We start from the raw sequence: 13,469 nt of genomic DNA, 5'->3' as shown, positions 1-13,469 counted from the left end.
TGATATTGGAATTTGTAAGAGTTTTATTTTTTCGTGTCATATTGATGCCTAACGTTTTTCTTCGTATCTCTTTCGACTTTTTATAGACTTCGAGTTTTTATAGTCTCCTTCGGCCGAAGCATCTACTTTATCAAATTCAAATAATTAAAGATATGAGTGAATTGGAATGATTCCTTATCTATTAATTGATGTTCTCAACAAAAATAAAGGAAAAAACTACAAGTCTTGAAACACTTGAAAAACCTGTTGTTGTTCTTCTATTTTTTCTAGTTGAAAGGTCAGACCTGAAATATCTAGAAACGGGAGCACAATTGATGATTCGAAGAAGATAATAACACAATGAAGTTCAACAAGATCTAGAATTTTTCGGTTTGTCAGTGTTATTTATCCCTAGAATAGTTTTACAAACTTCGATTCCTATTCTATTTTTTCTCATATAAAATCTTATAGAATTTCTGGTCAGTACCTTTCAGTATTCATGATAATATGTTTCCTTGTTGACGTCACATTGTATCACATTCCATTATGTGAGTAAGTGGAGTGGACATCTTTGCCACTGCAACAGCGTCCATCTAACACAACATAACAAGAGCCGTCCCCTTTGTTTATTTTGCGGTCTTCCGCAAGCATCTTGGGGCATGTCTGAGGTCGGAGCCGAAGACCGTTGTCTTCTGATCCCATCGTTGTGTATTTGGGATCTATGATTACATTCACTGCCAAGGTGTAAGTGGTGGTTGACCCTGACGCTTCACATGCCACAATTCCCATGGCAATGACATATGTCCACTACTCCACTAGGCCTCTCTATCTGCTTGTGTACAATAGTTCACCCGATTTGTGATTGCTGTTCAAATAGCAAGTGTAAATAGCGAGTGTACGTTTGAGTTTGAAGAGTTTTATTTGAGTTTTCTAATCTTTTAATCAGAATTGTACCATGATAATGATCATAACAAAATGTAAACAAATTTGTGTGCTCACTTGTGAACTAACTGCAAGTTTGTGAGCTTGATGTTACATTTACTCTCCGTCAGAAGATTAAAAAAAAATTTTTTTTTAAGAAATCGTAATTGAATTATTGCTCTTTGGAGTGGTATGATTTTTTAATGATACTTCTCTTCTCATATATTCGATTGTTACTCCCCTATCAATGAAGATACACACTCGGCATGTAACTATTGTAGCTATTTTTAAGTGTCTGTGAGACTATTTTGATAAATGATTATCTAATAATTCAGACTGATGTGATGTGAATAGAATCTAGTCTATATTCAAGTTTATTGAATTTATCGTAATTAGATATGTTATCGAGATGCAGAGAAAATTATCATCTCTCAAAATAATACTCGATTTATCATATTCATATCCTATATATCATATCTATTTAATTCACTAACCAATTCCACGGGCAAAATGTATGCAATCCTGAATTCAACACGTGGATACTGTGAAGCGATAGGGTGGGATTTAACAAGTAGGATCAATTAACGTGTAAGATCTCGGGTAAACAAAAGGAAGGAATAGACAAGTTTGGAGTTGGGATCAGCTTCTTACAAGGAACCCCTTATTCCCTCACTGTACCTCGGAAACGGTGTCTCATCTTACCTTGAGGCTGTCTTATCGCAAGGACATGTTCTGAAGGGGAACTAGTGCCTCAGACCACAAGAGTCTTCGCTGAATCGAATTTTGCAATGTTGGTGTATAATGAAGATAAGGTAGTAGACAAGGAGGTATCAGCTCTTGGTTGTCCTTTGCTTGAACTTTGGCTCACCTTGCTTCAGGTCTCAAGGATCATTTCGTAGGACTAAGACAAGCTGTTTGTTTGCCAAGAACAGTTGGTTATTTTGCTGATGGAAGGACAACAAAGCTTGTTCCTTGAAGAAGTTGATTGAACAGTTCCAGGACTTGAGAAACTACATTGCCCTCGCTCGCTTCCCCTCTACATCATTAAACCAATTAATTATCCTCCACGAATAGTTATAATTACTCTTACTGACCAAAGTTTTTAGATCTTTGAAAATCATAGAGAAAAGTCTTACCACCATGAAAAAATCAATGAGTACTAAGAGTGGTTTTATCTGCGTTATAATATCGCCATATATTGCTGATATACTTGTTCATATTCTCGATAGGCTATAATGATAAAGTGAATCTGATATTGAGAAATCAATTGACTGTTGAGCTACGATAGGTTACATTCGGTATGATTGATATTTTTAATATATTATCAACTTCTTTCAAGCTTCTATATTACATTCAATTCATTCTCAAATTGATAAATTGATAAATTTTAGCTAATTGGAACAATTACAATGTTGTTCAAACAATATTAGTTTTAAAATATCAATTGTCAAATCTTGATTACTGCAAGTTTTATTCACGGAGAATATTTCATTCAAACTCCCACTCCTTGGTCCTTGATCAGTAGAAGCTGATCGAAGAATGATTGAATTGAAAAAGCTCATTGGGCTTAAACTAGCACTACCCAATTGCATTCAAGAAATGAACATTCTATTGAACCAAAACATAGTCACTCAAGGAAGTAATATCATTTTCAATAGAAGATGAACTTGGATGATTGGAGAAAGAGGAGAGAAGAACACCCGAAGATGAACTTTGATGATTGGAGAAAGAGGAGAGAAGAACACCCGTTCCGTAAATGATGTGAATCTCCGACGGAGCTGAACACTGTTTCTTATGAGCACATTGTTCATTCTGATGTTGCCTAATTTTCCAGTTCTTCGGTGCTTTCCCTCTCACCTTCTCTTTATCCCCGAGCATGCCTCCAACCTAATGTCTCGGTTACGACTGATAGGCACACACACGCTTCATTTAGTTCTTCATTGTGCCACGTCTTCACGAAAGAAGAAAGAGAAGGAAAACGTGATAAACCACACAAGAGAATGAAAAAAGAAACATCGGTGAACAACTGTTTTTCTTGAGAACATCATCAGTCCTGAACCCCTCCTAAAGACCGTACCGCTACTACACCTTTATAATCCATTTAGATGGAAGAAAAGAAAACATCATCAATTATTAGCAACTGCTACTCATTTTCCCTCTGTATTCAAGCGGAAGAATTAATGTCTCTCGTGGAAGGCTTCTAAGCCTATTTCATCAGAATAATAACCGGTTGAAGATTTAATAAATTGAGTTCTCGCTATAGTTTCAAACTCCTGGTATGAATGATTGAGAATATTTTTCTTTGGGTTCTTATATTGAACGACCTTCTATCATTATTCGATTTTCCGATAACATTGGATGCAGTTCATTCCTTTTCAATATTCTTTCCAAATTAAATAGTCATGATCAGAAATAGTCATTCAATCATCAATATATTTTTGATTATTCATTAATTCAATGCATTGAAGATTGAGAGGTTCAATATAAGATATAAAATGAGAAGAGAAATTGAGACAAGAAAATAGAGCATTCAAATTGGATAAACCATGAAACATGTGATTAGCAACTAGCATTGAGTGCCTCCCGATGAGATGATATACCAATGTTCAGTTCTCCAACTTGATTATTCATCTACCTACCTCAAAAATGAATCCATGATAGTTATTCATCCTGTATTGAGATTATATGGTTGATTACCAGTAATACTAATGCCAGTAAGGCTCTTAAAGCGTGTTTTGTATAAAAGCAGATCAGGAAATTACTCAAACAATTCACATCTATCACAATATTGAACATCGTCAGTACAGGCACTAGATTCTATAGGGAACTGACATGATAAGTTGAACTATATTCTAGATTAAAATCTCATTGGGCTATCTCGAATCTCTACTTACTTCAATTGAAAGAGTTTTATATAACTTATTCGATTGAAATAGTTCAGGAAATAATGATCACATCTGAGATACAACGAAGATACATTACAATTATTGCAATAGAGATCCTTCCTCGTTTGTACCCACCTTCAAAGACGCTACAAAGCGGTAATTCAATTTGCTCCTGGTCTGTGCGTGTTATTTGTGGAGACGGTCATTTGTTTTCCTGAAGTGGCAATCATTTAGAACAACGAAGGGATTGGAAGTGAAAGACGACGCAAGAGAATGATAGCAACAATGTTCTCGAACGTCAGAAGTGTGTTGGAAAAGACTAACTCAGATTCCCCCTCTCACTCCTTGCCAATTCTCCCACCGGATGAAAACCGATTTGGTAAGCGTTCCTAATCATTCGTTTTCTCGTGTGGAGGATAGGCTAACTGCAGGAAATTGTGTTCTGCTCTTCTTATGTTCCGATCTGATTAACCTCAAACATTTTGTCTTCAGGTACATTTTCAGTGGACCTTACATGATTCAGGTCTAAAAATTTTCCCAGTGAAACAAAATTTAAATTTTAATAGTTAATCCTGGTTTCCCCATTGAAAGATTTGCAGCCAATGAGCGGCGAGATGAGTTCCTTACAAATAATATATAGATGCTTCCCATTCAATCAATAATGACAGATGAGAATGAATGCACAGGCATCTGTTGGTGATTGAGTTGGTGTAATGTCACGTGATCACACGCGCCACTGCTGCTTCGTTCACTCACAATGCAGTCATTGGCATTGCTGTATTTGACAGTTGTTAATCGTCAGCGTCTATCTCTTACGCTTGTGCGCTCGCTCGTTCGATTAGCGTTTTCTGCAATGATTAATTAATCGAATTACATTCAACTAATGGAGCATCATCAAGTCACTTGCACACGGACCTATCAATCTTATTCGCGGAATAAACTGGTATTGGTTGCCTATTATCGTACGTTTTCGATTAGAGATGGGCTCTAACATGCTCCATATTTATATGAGAGAAATAAAGTCAAGTTCAACAGAAAATGGGGACAGCAATTTATTGGCACCTAAAAAAGATTTCAATGTGGAGAGGAGAAAGTTTCTCATGAAAATTTTATTTCTCACAATCATTTATTGAGCTGAGACTGATAATCCCCTAATATAAAGCTGGAATACGTTTTTTATTGTAGGATCTTTTCTAGTTGAAAGGAGCCAATTCACTTTAACACTGTCTATTACTGTCAACTGTAGTGAAAATGAATTCCAGAATTCGATTCTATGGTAAACTGCATGTTAAAGTGATCTAGTGAAAATCTCTACTATTGTTCATTTTTCCCCCATGTACAGTACAATAGCTACAATATTCATATTTTATCATTGTAAATATTAACTTTTGGTGAGGGCTAATCATATTTATCAGGAAATAACAAATACGAGTACCCTTCAAGACATGTTGTTTCTCTTTTACCTCTTTTATTTTCTCATTGTCCTATGTTCTATAAGCCACTGCATAATACTTACTGAATTCATGGTTGTGATTCTAGAACAATCATATTGGGAAAAAGTTTACAACATATACCAGGAATTATTTATTTGTTTTGTTGAAGGGTCAAGCACAAGTCATTAGACTACCATTGAAAATATATACTCTTTTTCTATTAAAGACAGTAGTACTCACTAAGAATTGAGGAAAACACAGCACATCCAGATTTAGACGGATAAATTCCACAATTCCAACACAGCCCTTCTTGGAAAACTATTCCTAGTTCATGTAGTTGCCATTGACAGTCGGTTACAGAGTTGCCGAAAGCGGATAACTATCTTGAGACTTGTGAACGAGGAATCAGTGGCAGCGGTTGACAATTAGCGCTCGAGGGTTGGTTACCCCTATCAACGATGATGTCGATGATTGCAGCCGCAGAAGGGTCTCAGCAAGACTGGTGGGCTGAGCATTCAAGGAAGTGCGTGCGCGTGTGCTTGAGTAAGGGAAATCGCTGTAAATTGGAGATAGATCGCAGTCTTGGATAAAGGTTTGAAACAATCGACCGGGGAGTTCTGTGTCGTCTTTATAGTGAGGAGCTAACAAGGAGGGCTTATCAGTGGTGCTCCTTTATGACACTCTCCTCTCCTATCCACTACCACTACCCCTTCTTCACCACCAGGCCTTGTCTCCCCTTGCTGAGAACAATTACATCAAGACCGAAAACTACATTCAGACTTTGTAATGGGCTCGTAAACCCGCAGATTACTTTATGCCTGTGGCCTCTTACAGACTTGATAGTCTACACACTGAACTACCCATAGCTATCCACTAAAAACCCAATGCTTGCCCCTGAACAGTTGGCTCCCGCAACCCGCTTAACCGCAAAGTTCATTTCTGGCCGCTTATCACCTTCACTTACCTCTATTTCTTTCAACATTCTTTCGCCAGTTCGACTTCTCTTGCTTCCTTCATCATCAATCATTCCATCTATGTCCATCCTTGCTTCATTCTTCACCACTCCTCACTCATGCTTCTCCTACACCAATCCTTATCCATACTCCCCTCTCCTACCCAAAACCTTACCACTCCTCCTTTTTTCCTTCACCCATTGTCTTATATCTACACTTCTCATACTTCTTTTCTATCATCTATTACTCGTCTCAACATGCTCTTAGTCTATCGTCCCAATCCTGTTCCACTATCAATTTCTCTTCTGCTCATCATTGATGTCTCACAAGCTACAACTCAAACAAAGCGAGTCATAAAGCATTATCCGTTAGTAGTTCATGATCACTTTAACACCAGAATTTATGTGCTATTCTACTGTTCATTTCAGTTTTCTTTGTGTGTGATGACAGTCAAAATGCATCATGACTCATTTTGTTACAAATAATTAGAGACGATAGTATTCGTTTTGAAAATATTGAAGACAATAGCTTATTAATTCATAAGCATTTGAGGTTCACATGCTGCATTCTCATTATTCTTGAAATGTTTAGGTTACATGAAATGAGGATACATTACAATCGAGAATTTGGGAAACAATGGTCCAAAAAATATCAATATTATATTTCCCATTTTTCCGAATATCCGAAGCAAGATTTAGGACCGAAATGATGAAGCCATATGAGTATCCAGGTAGGAGAAAAAGTGCTGGAAGAGGAGGCAAGTTGATGTCTTTCTTATTTTGGGGCGTAAATCGGCCTCATTTGTCGTGAGAGAGCACGCCACTTGCACTCTACCTGCTATTTGCAGCAAGCGCGCTACTTCCTTGTTTTTCTCTTCTGTCTCTTCTCCTCTCCACCACAAGCCTCTCACTCTCTTCTCCATGTTTGATTTAGATAAATTGGAACTCTAACAAAGTTTGCTACACCCTGTTCCCTTGATCCCCACACACTACGGTGCAATTATACCGAATCATTTGTTTTCCGTTCGGAAATCAGGGATTTCCAATATTATTCCTCTCTATCAACCCATACTTTTCTACCAGCATCCTCTGCTCTCCCACCAATAATCCCAACACAGAAACTTCTCCTGTAAGTTAGTGCTGTCTGACATGAAAAACGTGTATCCGATTGCACCAATCCTCTGAACGCTCTTATCACATCTCATTTTTAGTTTACAACCATCATCGTGATTCATTCAAGAATTTTCTGAATAGATTCAGAATTAAAATTCAAGAATGATGTGTTTTTCATAAGAAGATGCCTATGAGAGTCAAGTTTGATATCTTCAGTACGTCATGAATTCAAGTATTATAAATTTCTAGAACTTTCTAGAAGTTCAAACTGTTGCAGTTGATATTGAACTACTGCTAATATTCACTTTGTGGGAAATGAGCTTCAATGTTGGAGTTATTTTGAGGAATGGAATATATTATATTCTTTGAGTAAGAATACTTGACATGCTACAGTCACTCATTTTTCGACTCATTTATGCATCAACATCAATCACTGAAGCTAGTGAACACAATCTAATCGGTGAATTAGTATTGATAAGATTAGATTTCTCTCATTCATATTCAATAATTTCAAATTCCTTCATTCTGATTAAAGTCCATGCTGATAAAAGTAAGATTGAGATTGAAAAACTCATCAGATTGTTTGAGATATCAAGAGATAAATGATGTGTCCGTAACGATCAATTCAGGTAAACTACAAATGTTAAATTTTCTAGATTGATAATGATGTAACAGCCGAAATCAAATCCCTCTTTTTCCAATAGAGAAACACTTCTAATGAATATCAACGCTTTTTGTACAGTGGGTGTATTTGATATATTTCTTTCTTAATAGTGGAAATTGAAAGTTGTTTGTGTTTTGTATGTTACAGCCAGCAGGAGCAAGCGGAGCCAGTGATCGTCGAGTGACCAATGGGGGCGAACCTGTGACCAACGGTCACCACTACCCCGCTGCGCCACCCGCCGAGCCACCCCTCCTCTACGATGTCAAATGATTGTCGAGGATGACTTCCAGGTCTTCCAACAGATAGACCCACCTCCGAACCAGCCGTCCCGACTTGGCCCAAACATTCCAACCGTCTGGCTTCAGTGTAACGCAAACCAAAGATCGCAAACGAAAAATGATATCGAATTGAAAAGCACTGCAAAGTGTCTATTTTATTAGTTACCGTGAACTTCATGCACTTGTTATTATGTATAATTCGATTGATAGTTGATAGTTATTATTATGTTATGTAAATGATTGTAAATACTCTGACAACACATGGATGGTTGGAGACTTGATCATATCTTCACAACCTTTCTCAAAGAATAACAACTTACTAATGTACTTGTTACGTGTCACAGCTATCACTTCCATTATTAGTTTGACAATAACTGTTCATCGGGAGAGATTTAATAGATCAATTGATGGATAAATTAATCGATAGTTGGATGGGGAAATACTTCTCTAGGTGCTACAGTGTAAGTAGAATTTCCTCTAGAAATCAACAAATTTTATATCATCGACAACTATTTGTCAATCCTCAAACATCATCTTCCCAAGACAATCTAGTCGATATTCTGGTCACCCATAAGACTCCAACCATCCATACAAGGCTCTTAATCATGATTATAATTTCTTGTAAAATATCATGAGTTTTTATGTAAATAGTTTTTTTATTGTTATATAACGAAAATAACTACTGTTGTACATTATCAATCATCTGATCTAGTCTTATATTATAGAATATATATCATCAAAATAACCTAAATGAATATTTGTAAGTTAAATGAATAATTGTAAGTGTATAATCTTCCAAAATGAATGTATACAAGGGTGAAGGGTGAAATACTATACTTTCAAATTATTGTTGAAATACTGTATTTGAAGATTGCATGAGCTCAGCCACTTATAGATCACCAACGGAGTAGTGAATTCATATCTGATGGACAGAAATTGTCTCATATTGATATGACAAACAGATGTATAGTCTCAAAAATGTGAGGGGTATTCATGAAAAAATCTAAGAATTAGATGTCGTAAGTTGAAGTTTTCTTGGATGTTCTCCAAGTGATTATGTAGTTTTTCGACATTCTTGTTTTGGACAAGAATGGAATAACTGAAAATGTTGTATGTTGATGATTAACTTAATTCCTATTATTCTCCTCAACCTTCTCAGAATTTTTAGAATAATTTTGAATGTCAAAGAATGCATAAAGAATCAATTCTGAGAAAAATGTAATGGAAGGTCAATATTGTATGAATAACAAAGTGTTATAGATATTTGGAGATGTAAAAAAAGGATGAATCAATATATGTTATATTGAAGTGTCTCGTGTTGATGAAATATATGTATTCTCGAGAGTATGTAATAATAATACAGTCTCTGTTCAAATAGTTTGTATTTCAAATAATAAGGTTGAAAACTTGATCATCTCATAAGATACGAGGAATTAAACTTATCACTGTCTTAAATTAACGATATAATGCTCTTGATAATATGTATGTCCATGATGTTTTCAACCTCATATGCAATATGGGAATAATGAGTATGACCATTCATATTGAATCATGAATTTATTCATCTAAGCCAAATACATTCCAAAGATATATTTTCTATCGAGCGTCATTGACAATATATGATTTTCTCTTGATATGATTATAAAATATGCATAACAATGTAATAAGTGTGGAATTGTTGATCATAGTCCTAACAAATATTGATGTTACCGTTTAGAGGAAATTTTAATCTTCATATTTTATGTAGATTCATCCTAGGAATTATTATGTGGATATCATTGCAATTATAGAGTTTTTGAGAGTTGTTGAGAAAAGACAGTTTATCAAAAAAGAAGACTGCAATTCGTTAAAAACTTCATAAACTGATTCAAATGCAGCTTGATTTTGAATTCATAAAGTTATATACATCAAACTTCGAATTTGTTTCTGATGTGTAGTTGAAATATTGTTTTGAGCAGTTATCAATACTTATAAGTCTTTTGTTGATCGTTGTAAGTCCAACTTACATTGTAGATAATAAAATAATAAAATCGATTAAGAACTATGTCATGTTTTTCATTATTTGAACCTTGCTCCTCGTTCTCAGATCTCGTGAAAAGTTTCACATTCAAATGTATAGTTTTTCAAAGGCATTTGGATTATCAGATTAATCAATCATTTTACTCTTGGTTCCACTCCTGATTTCTCCTACTCACTCTAGGTTTGTGCGGCAGAGAGGACCTGGAGCCCTAAATCCGCCCTTAATAAAGATAGTAACTCAAATCATTAATCAATCTATTATAATGATATAGTATTTAAATTTTAAGAAACCTTGACTGTTCTATGATATTTATTACGCTTGGAATAGTTTTGGATCAAAACATAAGAATGAAGCGACGAAGGTGAAGTGTAGAAGAGAAGGTAGCTGCGATTTCTTAGATATCAAGGATATGTAGCATTTTCTATCCTTCCTCGACAGTTATTTGAAGGATCTCAAGTAGAACAATTATAATAAGTAGCATTCCAGCATACTAAAAATTTATTTTCCGGGTGTAACATGTTTTATAACTAGAACTTGATAGATTCTATGATGAATCAATCACTCCATTCCGAATAGGCATAGGGTTGGGCCTGAGCTCTTATTATTATATTATACTCTACAAAGATCTTCTCAGCTTTGAGAAATTTAGAGAATCAGGAACATATAATCTTATTGATTGGAGTGAAATGCTAGTATCGGTTCATGAACTTTCACTGTAGACAAATTCTCAAGGGAGAAAGAATTCATTCGTCGTTTGTAAAGTTGGGGAGTGTTACAATAAATAATGACCACAGATGCTTACGGGGAAAAACATCTGCCAGTTGTATTTATTAGACTCACCGACACATCGCCATTCATCCGGCAAGTGCCTTTCCCCAACTTTCCCCATTTAGGGAAGTACACTCTGAATGTAAATCACTCTGATTCGGCTACCCCAGTCTTTTTCGCAAGCTTCCTTCACTATTCACATCGTTCACGAAAAGTTTCTTCAAAGCACTTGATCATTAGTTTTAGAAGCGGAATCCCTGTTAGGCTATGTTGTCATCTCTCTTATCTGGTTTAACAGGTACACTGGTGCACTGAGTGCCCCACTGGAAAGTATTTCCCTAGTACTGTGATGTTTCAGCCTCACATTCCTCAGCAGTCGTGACTTGTACTTTTTCACAATGCTCTATTAGCTGATATCATCGTCGTGATGATAATAGCTAATAGACTGTGTGAAACAGATGAGATGAAATCAAGGTACTTTACAGCCAGGAAAAAATATAGGTTCGCTTTAAATGAGGCTAAGAAAGAGAATAACGTTTCTAGCATCCAATCTTCCAGTAATAAATGCAAAAGACAATGTAATGTGATTAATTCAGTTGCAAAAAGCGAACAGAAGGAGCCTGTAAAATATCTCCAGATATTTTCAATAATTTTTGTGTTCAATCTGTGAATGAGATTTGTGGCAGTATTGTAAGGCCTTCTGAAACGGCAATAGAGCTTATAACTTTACATAGAAAGAATGAACCACTAAGGGATAAGTTTTCTTTCACTGAAGTAGCACTGGAGCTAGTTTTGAATATCGTTAAAAGTTTGAAATCTTCCGATACCATAGATATTCATGACTTTTCAAGTAATATGCTCAAGAAGATTATAAATTGTATAATAATTCCTCTTACCCATTGTATTAATAAATGTGTGATAGAAGGAGTATATCCAGAAATGCTGAAGCCATCTTGAGTGCTGCGCATTTATAAGAAGGATGAGAAAGAGTGTTCATCAAGTTACCGCCCAATATCTGTCACACCGATCCTAACAAAAGTTTTAGAAACTATTATCCATCTTAAGTGTGTGATTACTTGAGTAAACATGACATACTGTCAGATGTACAATATAGATTAAGAAAGAACAAGTCTACCATCAATGCTATTGACTCCATGATTAAAAAGGTACTCAGGGCTTATGAGGATAAAAAATATGCTCTGACCACATTTTGCGATCTCAGTAAAGGATTCGATTGCGTGGATCGCGATGTGCTTCTGAGTAAACTGGTTCATTATGGCATTGTTGGTAGCAAATTCAATAACATTTTCGCCTCTTTCCTCAGTGACCGAAAACAAATTGTTTGCATAGGAAAGGAAAAATCTCAAGTTAATGAGATAAAAAGTGGGGTGCCGCCGGGATCGGTTTTGGGACCATTATCGATCATACTGATGATTAATGATCCGCCACTCTGTACAAGCAATGCTGATTCTATAATTTATGCGGATGATACAACTTTTTTTAATGTAAGTTCAAATTCCGAAATCCTCCAGAATGAAACTAAGAACAATTTGTCTGAGGCTTCAAAGTGGTTCAGAGCCAATGGTTTTTCACTCAATGAGAATAAAACTCAAGGACATAATTTTAGCTTGAATAGTTTACCTACCTATGGATAGCCGGTTGGGTAGTGTCAAGCTTTTAGATGTTTTTATTAACAGCAAACTTTCATGGGAGCAACACATTAAATATATTACTTCATTTATTATCCAGAATGGTATACTTGATGAGAAATTTGATAGGCTGTGTCCCCACGTCTTATGACAGATCAGTATCGCATATGGGCTTTTACTCTGGGGGAATAGTCCACATGTTCAAGATATATTGATAATTCAAAAAAAAGTTTAAGAATAATCACAAATTCTGAAAGATTGGCTCATTGGAAACCGTTATTTTCTCAAATAGGTATACTGACAGTAATAAACCTTTATATTCTTTACTTGTCTCTTATATACGAAAAATAACTTGCCTAATAATCTGCTAAGGAGAAATATACATTCCCACAACACTAGGAGTAACGGAAATATAGAAATACCTTTCTGTATGCTAACTATGGATCTCAGGATAGCTATGAAGTTGTTGGAATGAGAATGTTTAACAAATTACCACATGAGTGGATAGAAGCTCCATTTCAATTATTTACAAATAGGCTACATAGATGGTTAATTAAAAATCCATTTTATAGTGTGAAAGAGTTTTTCGAATTTCAACAAATTATTCTTTAAGATGAACTATTTTATACTATTTTTTCTAGTATTCATGTTATTTCTTCTACGTGTATGTTACTTTGACAAGTGTTTTTACATTAACGCTCCATGTTATAATATTATAGGTTGACTATGTTTGCTAAACAATAATTTCTGACGTTGTCCATAACTATTGTAATGCTCAGCGGCAATGAAATTATATCAATTTATTTA

At 35.5% G+C, this 13,469-nt stretch overlaps 1 protein-coding gene across 1 annotated transcript in view; it reads left to right on the top strand.

Moving 5' to 3' along the window:
- LOC111055480 (LIM domain only protein 3) overlaps positions 1 to 10,269 on the top strand; it is a 180,983-nt gene extending 170,714 nt beyond the window's left edge. The window contains exon 6 of the mRNA XM_022342696.2: positions 8,095 to 10,269. Within this exon, the coding sequence (XP_022198388.1) occupies positions 8,095 to 8,217 (123 nt within the window). The 3' untranslated portion in view covers positions 8,218 to 10,269. The remainder of the gene's footprint in view (positions 1 to 8,094) is intronic.
- Positions 10,270 to 13,469: the final 3,200 nt, after the last annotated feature.

The sequence above is a fragment of the Nilaparvata lugens genome, chromosome 6 (assembly GCF_014356525.2).
Source record: "Nilaparvata lugens isolate BPH chromosome 6, ASM1435652v1, whole genome shotgun sequence".
Taxonomy (NCBI): domain Eukaryota; kingdom Metazoa; phylum Arthropoda; class Insecta; order Hemiptera; family Delphacidae; genus Nilaparvata; species Nilaparvata lugens.
This window is presented reverse-complemented; position numbering and strand designations above follow the sequence as displayed.